We start from the raw sequence: 19689 nt of genomic DNA on the forward strand, positions 1-19689 counted from the left end.
CCAAGGTTAAAGGTAAATGAAACCTCATGTACACGCAAAGAAACACACAGGTACTGAGAAAAGTTTCAAAGTGACAGAAAATTCCTCTGAATATTTTTTTAAATGAAAAGATGATGGAAAAAGATAATCCTGCAATTCTTCAAGGCAATATCATGGTCTTTTAAGGAAAAAAAAAAAAAAAGGAATTTTCTGATGGGTTATTTTAGTGCTAAAGTCAAAACAAATCCTTCACAAGGAGATTTGCCCTGACAACAGACACTAAAACCAGGGAGTGTTCAATCTCCAGAAGGACTCAAAACTACTGAAGGGGGCACCTGGAGGCGTCTGCAGAGTGTGCGCAGTTCTTCAGTATTTAGAGCATCGATCCTGCGGTGATACTCAGCCACTGATACTACCTGAATATGGAGACAGGAAGACAATAATTCCACTGACAGTTGAGAAAAATCGCTCAAGTAAAACAGAACAAAACAGGAGAAATTTAAATGGGGAGAGAGAACTGTAATCAGGGTTTCCTTCCCCACTCGTGATGGAAGTCCAAGAAACTCATTGATTAAACTGGAGTGAAATACACGGGGAAGAGTTTAATAACTATATCCGACTCAAATGATGATATAAGATCTCTGTTTTTTATAGAGATAGAATTTAAACAGAATGACAGTTGTCCATTAAAGGAATGCTATATCAACATGCTGTGCTAACAAAAACAACATTTAAAATCTACACGTCCTGCAGATAACAAAGAAAACAGTAGCTTCGTCTCTCCTCTGGTTTAGCTCAGACATGATATTCTAGTGGCAATGCTGGATGAACTCCTTTAAGGCAAAGAAAGGTGATAAACATACCCGCTCTATATAATCTGTATCAGACTTAGAGGAGGAGGGGGTAAGAAAAAAGCATAAGGTACTTAAATTTAAAACCTAAGGCAATTAGACAAATAAGCTCCAGAAAGAAGGAACTTTTTTGTTTTCAAAGACATATCTAATCAATAGTACCTTCGCAAGCAAGTCTAGGCTTCCTAACAAACATTTTTCAGTGGTTGCCTCTGTTTTATATTACTTCTTAATGGCTGGCATTCTTCTAGCTATTAGCCACTAAAATATAACAAGTTGCCTACTTTTTTTTTACTTCGAAGAAATATTTTGTATTTTCTGCAATTGCCAGAGCCAGACTGTTGAATAGTGCTACATTTGAAAGCCAGATATGACAAATAACATTATTATAAAACAACAACAACAAAAGCACAGAAACAGACAAGTATTGAGTTGAGAAGACAGCTAAAGCTTTCGTGAGCTCTGATGGTGCCAGAAATATGTGTTAATTTTCTTGAGCTGTGATAAATTCTTGTGATTGATCAAGAGGGTCTGGTCACAAAATTCAGTTTAAGCAACTGGCCACATAAAGTTCAAGCTTCTAGGTTTTTAAAGGCTCCTTTCCTAGCTAACTGAAATGAATTAGTCAGCAGTTAATGTCACGATAACTAGGTAAGAAGCTCCATAAACCTGCTGAGAGTTATGAAAGATGTGAGAATTTAATTAAGACCATCCTGGTTACACATTGTTATACTTTTACAAAGTACTTACTCAAAAAAAAAATCAGAAGGAGTTATGAGCTACATATCTGAGGTTACTATGGATCTGGACTTGACCACATTTTAATCTTATTTTTCATAATCAAAAATAATAAGAATAAACATACCAAATAAAGTTTTAGTAAAAATCAATGATAAAATTAAACACATACAAAGGACTACGTGTAGTGCCCAGTGCGTAGTAAACTATGCTTACTAACACTGCTCTCACTTGATCAGTTTTCAACACTCTAAAGAATAAATGAACATATCCAAAGAGTCTGTTATCTTATATTCAAATATTCCGGTTTTGAGGCTCAAGTGGTTTGCTTACCTTGACTATTTTTAATTATGAAAAAATAATACAGGGCTTTCAGTAAGGAACATCATTTTCAATCAATATGAAAAAAAACCATACATACCAAAAAATGACATCTTTTTTTTTAATGACCAGCAAAATAAACTACTACAAGACAATTTTGAATTATCAAATTATGTAACTTATATACTCCTTCATTCTTTCTAGTTCTTTAGTTAACATTTTCTTTTTCTTTTGTTTTTTTTGCGCCACACCTGTTTGTGTTCAGGGATCACTCCTGACTGCTAGGGACATAACAATGGGGTCAGCCACATGCAAGGCAAGCCACTGTACTTGCTCCAGCCCCAACAAACACTGACTTCTTAAATACTCTTCATCATATTACACGCACCTCCTAGACAGAAGTGGAATTAAATTATGTGTGCAAATGGACTCTGTCATAATCTAATTTTATCATCATCACTCAAGGTAGGAATTTTGGAAAGAGAACCACATACTGTCATCAAAAATATAAGCTTATATCTGGAAATACTAGAGTATTTTCAATACCGAAAGCCAACCTTTCTTCATTCACATTTGAAAGAGAGAATCTGAATGAATAAAAAGAATTTAAATTTAAATGAACACTTCCTTCTCGCAAAAAATGAATAAATTAAAATAATTATTTTAAAAGTAGTATTTTATGAAACTATTAATGGTAGATAAGGGAGTAATAAGGAATCATAAATTAACTAAAAGAAAAGTGGAATGAATTCAAAGCAATGTATCAGGGGTTGATAAGTTTGAACAAATCCTTTGTTTTAAATAACTTCCCATTAAATGTATCTGCAAATGACTCATAAAATCTCATGAGGTAGTTGATGTAGAAAGTCATAATTAGTCAAAAAGAGACCTTTAAAATACTCAAAACTGTTCAATTATGACGTGTGTACTACATTAACTCTCTGAAACAACAAGAAGTGAATCTCATAAAAAAGGGAATATGGAGGCTTGTTTCACAGAATATCAGGGGAAAATACTCATTACTTAATTTTTGAAACATATAAATCCACTATTATAGTTGGATACTTCAAAAGTACCAGTAATTCACAATTACAGGAGGCGGAAAATTGGTAGGGACACAGCTGAATGAACAGTATCTTCAACTAATTGGATGTGATTAACATGTATAGAACTCTTCATCCGACAACAGGAGAGTACACATCCTTCTTAAAAATCACATTATTTACTAAGATAGCCCACATTCTGAGTCATAATGTGCACCTACAAGAAAAACAGAGTATGTGCTAATAGTGAAATAAAAATAAAAATAAGAAATAAAAATAGTAGGGAAATACCCAAATGCTCTTCAAATAATACATTTCAAAATAACACTAAATCAAAAATGTCATAGGAAACTAAAAAAAAGACAAACCTTAAGTAATAGAAAGAGAAGTACAACTAATAAAAATTGTGGAGTTCTGTAAAAGCAGGAATAAAAGAAATTCATAGCATCCTTAAGAGAAAGCTAAAAAACTGGGAAAGGAAAATAAATTAACTAATAAGCAAAATTTATAAATTGCTGTACACTTAGACTAAAATACAAACACAAATAAATTATATCAGAAATGAAAACGAGGCTCCACTACTGATCCCACAGAAATTAGAAACACAATAAATAATGTTATAAAGATCTCCAGATCTATAAATTTGAGAGCCTAGAAAAAAACAGATGACTACTTTAAAGCCACCCAAACTTAGACAAGAAATGAATTCCTCATCAATATACATGCAAAGGACAACAAAATATAAGCATATTAAATCCTGCTACGTATAATAAGAAATCTACACAATGACCAGTGGGATAAGGTGTTAACTTATAGATGTAAAACATCATGTATCAACAGATACATAAAGCACTATTTTTGCAATGCTAGTTCATAACTAAAAAACACTGAGCTAACTGGGGAATGTGAAGGCTAGCTTGATTAAGAACGGCTACCCGGTTACCCATTCCTACACTTAATGTGATAAAGAACAATGACAAATGAAATACTTTTCCACTAAGATAGAAAAAGACATTCCTTGTCACCACTCCCTCTATTCAACATCCAACATTGTACTGGTGGAGGGATGGGCTTGGAAAGAGATTAAGATTTAACAGACATACAGGAATCCCACCAGATAAACAGCTCAATGTCATGAGAGAAGCATATTACAACTTGAGAATATTGAGTGTCTAATGTCAAAGAACTGACAAGACCAAATGCAGGCGAGGTATGTGAAACAATGAGAACCTCCTTCACTACAGGTACAATACAAAATGGTATAGGTACTTGGAAAAATCTTTTAGCAATGTCATATAAAATTAAACACATAAAATATAAAATATAAAACATATAAAATATAAAATTCTTAAGTAGGATCCAACAATCTCATTCCATGTTATTTAGCCATGTTAAGTTAAAAATTCATGTGCAGACTCTGCACGTCAATGTTTATGACAGCTTTACAAGATAGCAGTGCTCTCTACTGAGTTAATGAGGCACCTTCATGACCACTTGAACAAACAAGAAAAGGTACAGAAACCGGAAGTAACCATGATACCATCCTTCAATAGCTGAATGAATTACAAACTGTGGAAAATCCAGACAATGCAACATTAAAATTCAGCAGTAAAAATAAATGAGTAATTAAGCTCCAAAGACAAAGAGGAACCTTAAGTGCACATTATGAAGTGAAAGAAGCCCACGTGAAACAGCTATACCTATGATCCCAATGTTATAATACTCCACAACAGGCAACACTACAGAAAGAGTAAGAAGTTCAGTGGTTAATGGATGTTTCAGAAATGAATAGAGATGAAAGGAATTTTTAGGGTAGTTAAAGTACTATAATTCTATGATAGGAAATAATCATTCTAGAGAATGCACAACACAAAAAAAATTAGTGAATTAACAGATTTGGGGTAAAAATGATCAATATCCACAAATTATAATAAATATAACACACTATTAAAAGACCTGAGGAATAAAGGTACTGTGTTTGGGGAGGGGAACAAGGTTTCTGGGAACTTTGTACTTCCTTTAAAATTTTCTATAAAACTCTTTCTAAAAAACTTTAACTTTTGTAAAAAAGAGAGAAGGATGTTGCATACATTTTAGCAATACATATGAAGCACACACCTGTAAATGATATATGCATTCTAGATCCATATCACCTAAATTCATATCACAGCCTGGGACCTAACTGGCTGTAGTATGGCCAACATTTGCAGTTTCTTCATTTGTAAAATGGAGGTGACGGTAGCAATATTTCACAGAACCACAAAAAGCATCTCGGATGGGACAGGGCTGTGGCTTAGTGATAGATTCCATGCCTACCATGTGTTGAGACTCTGGGTTCAAACCACAATAAACTTCACAATAAAATGAATTAAAATATTGCATGTTAAGTATATGTAATAATAGTGCTATGAGAAGTGTATATTAACATCATTAATATGTTATCAAGAGTTGAGGTCATCTGAAAGGTATTTGGGGGAAATGGGGTTAGGGCCCACAGCCTGCAGTGTTCAGGGCTTACTGGCTTGCTACTCAGGGATCCGCCTGGCAGTGCTCGAGGTACCACATGTGGTACTGGAAGCTGAACCTAGGTCAGCCACATGAAGATAAGCACCTTACTCAAAATACTATCTCTATAGCCCCAAAATGTGTCACTTTTTTTGGTTGTTTTATTTTGGCGCCATATTGGTGGTGCTCAGAGATGATTCCTAGTGGTGCTTGGGGGGGACCATAGGTAGTGCCAGGGCTCAAACCCAGTTAGCAACTGCCTTACCCTCCAGTGCCTTCTCTCCAGCACCATATGAAAGATTCTAAAATTGCCATTTGCTTTTCTTGGGGATGGAAAGAAAGCATAATGGGCTAGAACATGTTGGTGGCCCTGGTTCAATTCCTGGAATCACATGGTACCTTAGTACTGCTAGGAACAACCAAGGCAGGATTTGCCCTTGAGCACTCCAGGATGTGGGCCCCAAGCAAAATTGATAAAATGAGCTCTTCTAAAAACTCTAATAATTATTATAAAATAGAATTATAACTTTAGAGCAAAATGCAATTTATTGGTGACATTAAAGAGGAAAGAAATGTAGGTATACCAAATACATGAACAGTTTCAAGTCCATGAACAATTAAAAAGCTCAGATTCGGATACATGCCATAAAATTTCCAGACTTTACAAAAAAAAAGTTAAGCATATTTCATCAATATCCTTAATAAATTCATGAATGAAATTAGCAAAAGTTTAATTTCACTTTATATATGTGCTTGATGTGTATCTTCCTGATTAATGGTATAAAGTCTCAAACTCATTATAAAAATAATTTTTAAATTAATTACAACATAGGTTGAAATTAAACTATTATATACATGAGCATTTAGAAAATTGCCCTATGGGCGGTGAGATGGCTCAAAGGGCTAGTGTGCTTGATTTGCATGGGATAGTCCTGCATTTGATCCCCAAACTGCAGTTTCCCAAGTACTGTGTGGAACCCCAAAAGTAACTGGTGTAAAAAAGTGTCCTAATTTACCACAAATATATGGCCACACATAGATTAGCTGTAAGATAGTTTATCACTTACACTTTATAGATACCATTTTATCAGTTAAGATGTAAAGTTACATAAAAGCTACAAAATATAAAAATAAGAAATTTTATGTTTGAAGTATTTACTAAAAGTGTATATATATGTTTTAAAACAGAGGAGTCCTCGTAAAGAAAAATCTTACAGAATCTTGAATCCATCTGTGAAACAAGTAAAAGAACCGCTATGTTTTAAAGACTTATTTTCTTATCTTCTTCTTGCCCTACAGCTCCTAGAATAAAACTGATAAAATAAGGGCAGCTAGAGAACTGGAATCCAAGTTTGTATACACGTCAAGGCACATTATTCTCTAAATGTTTCAACAAGGCATCCTGGGTGGCTGGAGGAAGTGGCTAGCTATTTTTAAGCTACCTGTGCTTCACAACAGCTAAGTTACTACTTTATATCTGTCTCCTTATCTTTTAAATGAAAGAGAACTTTAATGACTTTGCAAGGTTGTGATTGTTAAAAGAATTAAGAAACTAATTGCTAAGGTAAGCCAGTGTGAAGCAAGCTTTCATTGTGAAAAACCCACATAAATTTCCTAGACAGCTAAAGAGGAATGAGTGCTAAAAGGACCAGGTGTACATGACCTACAAATATAAAATTCAAAATAGCCACAATTTGTCAGTATTTTTAATAAAAAAAGCTATCAATTAGAAGCTAATGATAAACATTACTCTAATTGCTAAATAAACAAAAGGAACTCCCCAAACCTAGGAAAAGTCTCTTGTTTGGGCTTTTTAAAAACTGTGGTAAAGTTAGTCTAATAACTTTTGACAATTTCCATCATTTCATGTACATAAATCCACAAATCTATTTGTGCTGCTGTGTCACATAAACAAAACTTAAAATTATTCAGCTTGAAAATAAAAAGACAAAGCAAAGTACTCTTTAGTCCAACTGAAGTAATATGAATTAAAGTCATTTTGGTATTTTATATGCTTTAAAGGATATTTTCCAAAGTCACCCCTATTTCTAACTATATAGCTAGATTTAAGCCACTTAAGTGTAGTAAAAGAAAAACTAGTATTCATAAAGCAGGATATAGTACTGAATCACAACAACTGGCAACATATGTTCTAAAAAAATAATGCACACAGATTCATACTAAAAATAACTAAAATTCTTAAAATAGGAATAAAGTTGACTTAGATTTCCCTTTGCTAAAACATCTTTTAAAGTTTTGTACAAAGTAGTATTACTTAACTTTTTGAATAGCTTATGAAGTCTTAACTTGAAATGACAAAATAATACTTTTAAGTATATAATATTATAAATTATCTACTGCGGGATCAAAAGTTAAATTTACTCAGTTGTATTCAACTTTTTTAAGAAACAAAATTAGAAATATTTTCCTACAAAGCTCAAACTTAAAAACAGTCATACAGATTTAATAACTTCCTTTTGATACAGAATAGAAAAACCAAAACAATTTTATAAAATATTAGTTTTAAACCCCTCTTGTTGAAAGATACAGAGGTTTCGCATTGTTACTTTCACCATACCATTCTGTATTCTAGAGATTTTGTCTACGCTAAATTTTCAAAAACTGTACAATCTTGCATGTTACCATAAAAATCCAGACAACAGAGAAATTGAAATCATTTGCTAAGATTTACCAGAGTATATTTTTGATTAATTGGCTGATGTCTTCTCCCTTTTTTCCCGTACCACAGACGAGACATTTCCTTTCCAGCACAAATTAAGTTATATCAAATCTCGTAAGAACTATTTGAAAAATCATTCTTCCTCTGTCAAAGATAAATTTCCAGCACAAGAGCCTTACTTCAGTGACAAAATAGTTTGCTAGAAACAAATATTTGATTGACAGGACAGAGAGCTAATCACCAAGCAGGGTCCATTGTAAAAGCAGTCATGAATGGAGACTGCAGAGCTGGGGAGGGAAAGAAGGGCTTCCCACGTTTAAGTTTGGTTGCACTGTACCCAAACGTGCAAAGAAAACGGGCTCAAAAGTTTAAAGACGCAGAGCATGCATTTCTTAACAGGAGAACACTACCGAGCTATACTAAAAATAACTGAGTCATAAGAAAGTAGTTTCCAGAGTCCCTCCCAAAGTACACAGCCATACAAATCCTGTTCTTTATATCTAAGAATCTTACAAAATATCATCTTTTAAGCAATAAGACCCCCATCAGATTGTAATTGCAGAATGTAAAAATCAACCTAACCTACTACAAATAAAATGCTGTGCAAATGCTCAAAATGAACTGAAAACTCCTGCTACAGTCCATTTTAAACTGCATTTTCTAACACCGAATTTCTTGAAAAGGCATGTATATTTATTCTGCCTACATACATGCTTCACTGAATGTAAATAAAATATAAAATGAAATAAAATCTAAAGAGCAAATGGTATGCCCATAAGTTACATCTAGAATTCAGTCTGAGATAAAATATCAATTCCATAATAGTACACACAAATATTTCCTTCACTGAAAACTAAATTTGCCCTTTCTCTTTACTTTGCTGCACAATGTACCTATTCAAACACAAACCACATTTCTGGTACATGCAACACAAACAACCAACTGTACCCCACATTTTCCTTCTTCCACATTTCAGTCTGTCTACATACAGTAGATGTACCATACCCCCGCCCCCAGCCTGTCCCCTAAAACACTCTGCCACCTGGTAATTTCCTCATTCAATCCCATGACATTTGCCCTAATTCCCTCCCAGACCTTCATAAGCACAGGTTAATTTCCACATTGGTCTTCCTATTTCCAGAGTTTCATTATAAAGCTTGCTCATGGTCACAGAAATCTGTCACCCCCTTTTAAACTGCTGAATATTGGGGCTGGAGCGATAGCACAGCGGGTAGGGCGTTTGCCTTGCACGCGGCCGACCCCGGTTCGATCCCCGGCATCCCATATGATCCCCCAAGCACCGCCAGGAGTAATTTCTGAGTGCAAAGCCAGGAGTAACCCCTGAGCATCGCTGGGTGTGACCCAAAAAGCAAAAAAATAAAAATAAATAAAAAAAATAAACTGCTGAATATCACTGCACCTATACAGTACTATACATCTGAAAATTTGCTAAGAGGTTAAATGTAATATTAAATGCTCTAAGCACAAAAGAAAAACAATTATAAGGCGGACAGGGAAAAACCTGAGAATGAAGCATTTTTATTTTTTGCTTTTGGGGGCTATACCCAGTGGTGTTCAGGGGCTTACTCCTGGCTCTGTGCTCAGAGATCATTCCTGGTAGGTTTGGGGGACCATAGGTAGTACCAGGGATAGAACCTGGGGCACCTGTGTGTAAGATAAGTACCCTAACGCTGTCCTGTTTCTCCAGCCCTAAGGATATTTTTATGGGCTAAAATTGTGTGATGATTTCATGAATGTATAGTTGTTTCCAAGTTTCTCCAGTGATGTATATTAAACATGCATCACTCTTTGGATATTAATCATACTTCAGTAAAGTGCTTTATAAAATATAGAGGGACTGAAGAGACAATAAATGGATAGGGTGCATGGCTGCATGAGGCCATCCTAGGTTCAATCCCCAGCACCTCACAGGTCCCCTTAACTGACCAGGAGTGATCCCTAAGTTCAGAGCCAAAAGTAAACCCTGAGCACTGCCAGGTGTGGGCCCCCATAAAACCAAAACTGAAAAAAAAAAGAAAAAACCCCCAAACTTCTACAGAAACACATGTGATAATTAGTTGAAGCTCAAATTCTGTTTGTAATACTTTTGTATTTCTACCATTTTCAGATTTAGAGGATTCCTTCTGGAATTATGATCTGCAATATGGCATGATTACTTGACCAATGTTAAAAAAAGTATGCTTTTCTTTAATTAGCCCGTATATAATAAGTATGACATCTCAAAGAATTTAAATATAAAGCCTTATTTTCATTCTAAATAAAGTTGAATTTGTGAAGATTTTGCTTAGGTTAAGAAGAAATAATGTTTTGTAAAAAGTGATTCAATCTTAACTTTGAAATTGTTTTCATATTAAAAGTCACATGTTTAATAAGCTAAATATAAGAATATTCATATGTGGTAGCTGAAGAAGTAAATAACTAGGTATGTTCCCTCTAATAAAACTAAATAATTCAGGGGCTGAAGTGATAGCACAGCGGATAAGGCATTTACCTTGCACGAGGCAGACCCAGGTTCGATCCCTGGCATCCCATATGGTCCCCCAGCACCGCCAGGAGTAATTCCTGAGCACATGAGCCAGGAGTAACCTCTGTGCATCGTTGGGTATGGCCCAAAAAGCAAAAAAAAAAAAAAAGAAAAAAAAACTAAATAATTCAAACCCTTAATTCTGGTACACCTTTGAAGTAATACCAAGCTTCTGCATAAGTTTTCTTTGGAAGTCTAATAAAGAAGCATGGTCATAAAGGATTACTGTCATTTACAAAAACAGAACTGACTCCTTATGATGACTGCCACCCAGTAGGGTAAAACCAAATTCAGTAATGACATAAGATGACAAGCTTCATGGAATTTAAGATGATACTAAAATATAATAAATTTGTAGAACTGTAATGGTAATACTGAAAGTTAAAGTCAAACAGAAAAATTCTGTAACTTATTGAAAGATGTTTAGCTATTTGGAAAACTAAATAGATGTTCTAATTAGAGTTTTCTAAATTCTAATAGTGTCTGGTTAATGCAACAAGTAGTCAATACATTTACTTAGAAAGTAGCTAAGGGGCCTGAGATGCAGTTCAGTGGAGAACACTTGCCTTGCATGTGTGAGACCCTGGGTTTGATCCTCAGCAAAATAAATGGACAAACAAACAAATAAATAGCTTCATAGAACAGTCTCAGAAATAACTGGAACAGAACATACTTTTATGAGTTCTCTAATGAGGGTGAGAAGAGCAACCAGTTAGTTTTCTTCAAGTTCAACCATCACCATTTTTGAGGCTTTCAAGCAGTGCTCTCTGGGGGACCTGGGACCACTGCGGCAATTCTTGGCTGGCTGGACCAGACAGCTCAGTGCTAGAGCCAGGATGAAATGCTGCTTGGGCCTTGTGGTTCAGGGAACACTGGGGACACTGGCATAGTGCCTAGGGCCTCCAAGGTTACAGGCAGAATCACGATGGGGAGCAGGTGCAGAGCTGTGTGGTGTTGGGACTGGACCTTGGGGGCAGCGTGTAGATGGCATGTAACCTATACACTTTTCCACTTTTCCTGACACCAGGAGCCAGGGATGTAACTCCAGGCTGGTGCTAGGCTCTGGGTTTGATCCTGAGTACCACCTTTCTTTCCCCAAACTGTAGGGTTTGGCCCCAGTGGCCTGTGAGTACCTCAGACACGTCCTCCTCACACTTAACGCCAAGTTAAAATGAAAACTAGCAATGAGTTAGAGACTCTGCTGGCATATGATCTTTGTGAACAAAATCCTAGGATGAGAATTTCTTTTTTTTTGTTTTTTTTTTTGTTTTTGTTTTCGGGTCACACCTGGCGATGCACAGGGGTCACTCCTGGCTCTGCACTCAGGAATCACCCCTGGCGGTGCTCAGGGGACCATATGGGATGCTGGGATTTGAACCCGGGTCGGCCGCGTGCAAGGCAAACGCCCTACCCGCTATGCTATCACTCCAGCCCCAGGATGAGAATTTCTAAATGAATCACTTAAAGGCGATTTAATAAAGTTAATTTAATAAAAAGAAATTGTTTCCTACCCACTATAAATAATCATATAACTCAAAAAAATAAAGCTGAATTTTTAGTTGCTTTTAACAATCTAGAATCACTGGACATTCAAATTAGGTTTAGAGATATGGTGCAAGTAGTTAAAAACTAGTATAAGAGATAGCATATGAGTATTATAAAAATTACATTTAAAGACAAAAAAAATTAGGACTTTTTCTGTTACCTCTTATCCCAAAAGAAAGCTCCAGGAGGTGGGTCAAGAAAGCAATTTTACTTTAATATGTACCTGTCTTGAGGTCTGAGTCAGTAAGTGGCAAGAGAGGCTGATGTAACATGCATGCAAATCTGAAACTTTCAGAATCACTATCAGAAGAGGGAAATGAGAAACATACCAGGTTAATGTAAATCACAGATCTGGGGCCAACTCTTGAACTAATCCACCTAATACCTTTAATCTTCAGGACACTTGGAAGTTTAAGGTCATTAGAAGTTTAATAAACTTCTTATTAACTAAAGTCCAAATTTAATCATTTATCTAATAGAGTCAAGATATTTCTGTAACATTCTTAGTTTAGATATGAACATATAATAGTTTACAAAATTGACAGAAATCCTCCCCAGGAAGAGATTCAGAGGGAAATATAAGTGACAGTGAAGGGAAGATCTGTTACCTATATAATAGTTTCCTGATATTTAACCTTTAAGTAACATATTTCTGCCCGAATGTAGATAAGGAGAATAAAGATCTCCTAAGGAATCAGCAGACAAAGAATGAGCAGAGCAGGGGGCAGAGATACATCTCGGCAGGACAGCACCACCTTGCATGGATGATTCCCTGGGTTTGATCCCTGGCACCACAAAATAATAAAAAAAGAAAAATGAAGTCACATTTGGGACCCCAGAGATGGTTCAAAGGCATACAGCACACACTATACAGGTGGGGTCCTGGATCAATTCCCGGAACTACAAGACCCTTAAGAATCAAGGCAGACACCTAAGCACAATCAACTGTCACTCTCCGAACTTAAAAAAAAAAAACAAACAGGAACAGAGACCTATGTCTAACTTGGCAGTCAAAATAAAAATCCATCCTTAGGGGGCTGGAGCGATAGCACAGCGGGTAGGGCGTTTGCCTTGCACGCGGCCAACCCGGGTTCGAATCCCAACATCCCATATGGTCCCCTGAGCACTGCCAGGAGTAATTCCTGAGTGTAGAGCCAGGAGTAACCCCTGTGCATCACCAGGTGTGACCCAAAAAGCAAAAAAAAAAAAAAAAAAAAACAATCCATCCTTAACTCTAAGTTGTCTATTTTGTTCCCTAGGTAGAAAAATAAACTCTAAGACAACACTTCACATTCTACGCAGTACACGCATAAAATATTTTATACATCTAGGCAAGTTCTTATTTAAGATGTCATGTTAACAGTTAAAGTGTTTTGATACCATCATACACATTTCCAAAGCCAGAGAATGCATGTACATCAAGAGTAAACACTAAGGTACATAGTAAACTTTGTATGAGGAAATAGAAACATTAATTTATCCAACTCTTAGTAAAATCAGGGGCTCAAATGGATATGTAAAAGGCATATGTAATGCTTATTATCAATTTCCTACTAGCCACCTGAAAAACAAAACAATACTCAGGCTAGAGAGAAGGCTTAAATGGGCAGGCACACCCTCAGCACAGAGCAAGGCTAGGGTAACACCCAGCCCTGCACAGTGCCCCGATTACCACTGGGGGCAGTCCTGAGCAAGCTGGGTGGGGCCCAGTAAACAAATTAGAAAAAGTAATCCAAGTTAAACAATTATAAAAGATGTTAATATTAACCCAGTATATAAAAAATAATTTCAACATAATAGGTTAATTAAATTCATTTAGTTTTAAAGTTTTAAATCCAGTGTGTATTTTTTATTTATGGAACATCTCAAATTAGACTAGCTACATTTCAAGTGGTCTATAGTTATATGTGGCTAGTGGCTACAGGAAATATAGTAATAACCATACCTTATACTCTTCCACACCAAAATTTAGACACTAGTTTATACTTAATTCACTTAGGTGAAATTTACACTTAATGAAATTTACTGTTCAAAAAGTAGATTCATACCTCCAAGTAATGTTTAAACGTTATCCAATAAGTGAATCAAACGCAGTTTTTAGTTAAAATGAAATACCATTTAAATTTAATTGTATTAATCACAGAGGATACAGTATTTGATAGTGCTGCATTATTCCTGGATAATCTATCAAATTTTTAAAATTAAACTTTTTCTATTCTGGTTTCCCTAATTTACATGAACTTTAGCTGAAAACATGCAAGGAACAGTTCTCTGAAATTATAAACTTCAAAGTATACCACAGGGTGCAGGAGCGACATGACAGTGGGCAGGGGGCTGCGTGGCCAGAAGCAGATCTGGGCTCAACCCCCGGGACTCTCACCATAGAGGGTCCCCCAAGCCCCACCAGGAGTAAACCCTGAGCATAGAGAGGTGTGGCCCCAAAATAAAAACCAAGTTTCCTCCAGGATCAGAAACAGTTTCTCTGATCAAAGTCACCGACAGTTATCATAATCATTACCTATTATTTGTTCTCCATGCTAGTCAAAGTGGCAATTTCCAATAAAGAATAAACTTCCAATTCCCTCCCTTCACTGAAAATATTGCCAAACAGCTGGCCAAGCAAGTTAGATACTCCACCATCCTGTCACTAAATCCTACCTGACGAGGGCTGGAGCCCGAGTACAGCAGGTAGGGTGCTTGCCTCACATGCAGCCCACTGGGGTTTGATCCCTGAGACCCTGCTAAAAGTCATCCCTGAGCTCAGAGCCTGGAAGAAGCCCTGCACACTGCGCCAGGTGTGGCCAAAACCCCAAACCAAACAAAATCCTATTTTGATAGCTATTTAAAGATTCCTTTAAAAATTTTTCTTACCTCTTTACATTTCCTTCAGCTACTTCTACCTTAGTACCCTTAGTACTGGTATACACTGTTGGGGAACTGAGCTATTTTAAGTCTCTTGAAGTTAATTTTTAAAAACAATGTTATTTTATTGAATAACTGTGAGATAGTTACAAACTTTCATGTTTGGGTTACAATCACACAATGATCAAACACCCATCCCTCCACCAGTGCACATTCCCCACCACCCATATCCCGGGTATATCCCCCTTTCCCACCCTCCCCCTGCCTCCATGGCAGACAATATTCCCCATACTCTCTCTCTACTTTTGGGCATTATGGCTTGCAACACAGACACTGAGAGGTCATCATGTTTGTCCTATTATCTATTAAAGTTAATTTTAAATGGAAATATTTTTACATATGTAAACACCACATTACATCAGGCAAATTAAAAGCATAATGGCCAAGTATACTCAAATTTTCCTGCCCCTCATGACCTCTACAATTCTCAGAACACATAGGCTGATGAAATTTTGCCCTTTAAAGCAACGAGTTAATATTTTTTTATGTCTGACTTTGCTTTTCTTAATTAAACATATCGTGATGCTCATCTACATTGTTGCCTATACTAGATTTTGAATTCATGGAAAATTTAAAAAAAAATTTTTTTCCTCAAAAATTTCTTATGGAAATTTGACTATTTCAAAATTGATGTGTCTTTCTATTCCTTCTGCTGAAAGTTTTAGGTAGTGACCAGTTTGCTGCTAGTGTGAAAAAAGCTGCCATTAGAAGTAGTTATAGAGGTTTAAGAATGAAAAGAATCCGTAGTAAAGCTCAGTGTGTTAATAACTCTTTCCTCATTAGAGTTACAGTAGAAGCTGATGTGGTATGTGCTACACGACTAGAGACAGACATTCAAAATCAAGTCTAAAATTTTAAATAAAAGACATGTCATGTATACCTTCGATCATTATAGATTCAAGATACATGCACAATTAGTTCATATCACATAAACGACCATGAACATTGACACCACATGACTAATGAGATTTGATCCCATTCAATATCACATTTTAGCATCTGCTCTACATTTTCTAATGCATCAGTAAGAGATTAATCTAGGCAATACAATACATATCATCACCCTATCAATTCCACAAGACAAAGCATATAATACATGACACATAATATTCAAAAGATGTCTCTTAGAGGAGTTACAAAAAGTAGACTAGCATTAATCGACCATGTATAAAGTTCAGTACATCGAAGTACAATTCATTTTTGTAAAATTAGCACCAGCTTATTTCATTAGCATGATTGCTGCTTAATTCAAGCCAGGATAGTGCTTAGGTAAGACTGTATTAAATGTGTGCTATGCCTGCTAAATGCAGGAGATATTAAAATGAAACAGACCTATAATATGCTGAAAATTAACAAAACAGCAATTACTGCATTATAATAAAAGTCTTATTCTGCTGCTTGTTAAAGCAAAAATAAAATGACGAAGAAGAACCAAAGTTACTAATCAGATTCATTATAAAACATATTTCATAGACAGGAGGCCTGAATCGTATTTATACATAAGTTTATTATGCAAAACGATCACTTAAACATTTCTGTATAAATTAACACCAAGCACAAAGGTGAACAAACTCTTCACATTTTCCTCCTTACCTCCCATTCTCTGGCTGCTGCTTCGCTTGTAGGATCCTCATTTGTTTCAGACTCTTCCATCTTTTTTACTACTATAAATCCAGGTTCTCTCATATATTCTCCAGTGTCTTCTGCATATATTTCTGGACTCCACTGAATGAAGAAGGCATACAAGTGGTCTGTCCTGTTAGAACAAGTGACCATCAATGACTTTTCTGTGTTATTAGAAGAAATTTAAAAAATAGTTAACTATCATGATAACTTAAAGACATAAAATGTTATCTTTTTAAATAAAGCATATTAAGGTAGAAAGATATTACCTAAAAATTTTTTTATTATGTACTATCAAAGTTGTTTTAGAAAAATATAGCAAGATTTTTCTTGGCATGTATTTGACTAGCTCAGTTCCTATCCATGGTAGTTTTTGTTTTTCTTCTTTAAAAGATAGGTATGAAGGGGATTTTTTTCAACCTTATCTTACAATATTTTGACTTCATTCAATTAACTATCTACAGAACAGAAGTAAACAATATGCCTTTATGTTGCTTATTTGTGATGTTGGGGATTAAACCCAGAGCTACACTATGGAGGCAAATGCCTTACCACTGAGCAATATCCCTAGCTCCAACTTTCATTTTAAATCTGCATATACAACTGAGTTTTCCCAAAGTAAAAGGTCTGTGCTTAACTTCATGTGTGTGTGTGTGTGTGTGTGTGTGTGTGTGTGTGTGTGTGTGTGTGTGTGTGTGTGTGTGTGTAAGGGGGGAGGGTGTCCTCCCAGAGAATACTCAAGGACCTGGGGTCACTCCTAGTGATACTAATACTTAGACCTGGTAGTTCAATACTCAGACTCAAGCCCAGCAGTGCTGAGTTTGCTCAGGGCTGGGATGCAAAGCATCACTCTAGTCCTTTGACCTATTTCCCTTAATTCTTAAATATTACTAGGCAAATTATATCATTGGTTCAGAGAAACAAAATTAGTAATTTAAATATCCTTTAAAAAAAAGAAGAGAAAAATGAGCTGGGAAGATAATAAGGGGATTAAGACACGCGCCTAGCTTGGGTTCGATCTCTGGATACAACCCCAGGTTCATTATTAGGTCGAATGCTGGAGGCACCTGAGTTCTCCAGGTGTGGCGATGGTGCTCCCTGAGGACTGCTGGACTCACTGGTGTTCCCTGCCACCACATGGTAAGTGATGAAAATTGTGAACACCCAGCACAATTGGCAGAGCATTGCCAAAAGTGGATAAAGGACACCATGATCAAGTTTTGTGAGACCCTCTCAAAAAAAAAAATACCCAGTTTCCATTTACACTGTCTTATTTAATAAAGCCTATTATTGAAAATATATAATTAAAACTCGGATAATTATATTTGAAGGTCAAACACAAAATTCCAATACCTAAGATCTACTGGCTTTAATTAGCACTGGTGCCTCTCTGTGGCCCCACAGTTCCACTCCTGAGCATCTCACGGTCATCAAACATTCACCCTAAAGAACACTGGCACATCTGTGTTTATCATCATTGTTATTTACAATGACCAAGATCAGGAAGCAACCCAGGTTTCCAACAACAGGTAAGCGGATAAAGGAACTGCATTACATGTCTTTGGAAAATATACTGGATACTGTGAAAAGAGGAAATCTTGCAATTTTTGAAACTTGAAATGAAACTGAAGGAAGTCTAGCTAAGTCAAGTAGTTCAAAAAGAAAATGACACAGGTCAACTAGCTGAAAAAATTTCTCGCATATACCAGTCCCACGCAGAGACCTCCTGGGCAACCTTGGGAGGGGATAGAGGGGAGGGTCAAGCCCTGCCGAAAACCCAGGGCAGCCGAATTCACACCGCAACAGCCACACCAGGCCTCAGGCCAGACTCAACCATCTCACAACTGAGCGCCAAGAGATGACAAACCTCGGAAATCTTCAGGCCCATCAGGAATTTTTTGTGGGTGGGAGCTGAAAACTCCGGGCTTTCTCCGGGTGACTGAGGATGACCTCCTCCCACAGCCCGATGTTCTAGAAGCCCTGGCAGGCGCACCCGCATTCCGCCGCCTCTGCCATGTAAGCTCACTGCCCAGTTTAATACTGATTTTCTAGAGCAATATCTCAAATTCTACAATACTAACATTCCGGTAGCACACGAGACTGAAAGGGAATGTAAAGTAGAAGCCAAGTAAATTCGATTAACAAAAACATTAACACAGAAGGCTCAACTCGCAACAGTTTAGTAAACCCTCAGACAAGGACTTGGGGACCGGTAGGAAGGAGAGAAACTTGGGCTCATGGTGGAGGTAAGGCGATGCTATGTCCCCTTGTATTTTAAAGTGCGTATTTCAAAATTTCCTCTGCCACTCTTTAGGTGACTGTAGCACTGTCGTCCCATTGTTCATCGATTTGCTCAAGCGGGCACCAGTAACGTCTCCATTGTGAGACTTGTTGTTACTGTTTTTGGCATATCAAACACGCCACAGGTAGCTTGCTAGGCTCTCCAAAAGGAATCAAACTGGGGTCGGTTTTGAGCAAGGCAAACGCCTTACCCAATGTGCTGAGACAGGAAGAATAATTATGACTCAAAAAGCCTCAGTAATGTTGCTTTGCTTCGAGGATGTGATTTTGTTATTTTACCTTTCTTGAGGTACAGCAAACCAATACTCATGTTTCTTATCTCTCTGTGCATACTGCTGCATTGTTGCGCTTGCCTGAGATACAAATGTTTTCCTCATTGGTTTTCCAACTCTGAGACATAAGAACTTATGTAATCGATGCCGCCTCTTTTCTTTTAAAAGTGCAGGACCTAGAATTGAGATGCAAAGAACATTTATTTAATCCTCATGTGCCATGCTTACATCATTTAAATTAGGTAATGTGGCCTCCAAACTTCTGAAAATTATACAGTAAATTACAATTTACTCATCACAAATAGGAATTTAGAAGACTTAAAATTTTTCTCCCATCAAGAGTAGTGACAGGCACAGTCAAGAC

The 19689-nt window shown here is 36.5% G+C and overlaps 1 protein-coding gene across 7 annotated transcripts in view; it reads right to left on the reverse strand.

Moving 5' to 3' along the window:
- The window catches only part of OXR1 (oxidation resistance 1), a 431839-nt gene that overhangs the window by 9417 nt on the left and 402733 nt on the right, over nt 1–19689 (reverse strand). For 3 of the 7 annotated variants that reach the window (XM_055129068.1, XM_055129069.1, XM_055129070.1), the window contains 3 exons: nt 19333–19501; nt 16723–16885; nt 315–395 (listed from right to left, as the gene is read on the reverse strand). In XM_055129068.1, coding sequence (XP_054985043.1) covers nt 315–395; nt 16723–16885; nt 19333–19501 — 413 coding nt within the window. Of the gene's footprint in view, nt 1–314; nt 396–8129; nt 8300–16722; nt 16886–19332; nt 19502–19689 lie in introns of those variants that run through there. The other 4 variants (XM_055129071.1, XM_055129072.1, XM_004607678.2 and 1 more) reach the window with 3 other exon arrangements.

Source organism: Sorex araneus, chromosome 2 (assembly GCF_027595985.1).
Source record: "Sorex araneus isolate mSorAra2 chromosome 2, mSorAra2.pri, whole genome shotgun sequence".
NCBI classification, from domain to species: Eukaryota; Metazoa; Chordata; class Mammalia; order Eulipotyphla; family Soricidae; genus Sorex; species Sorex araneus.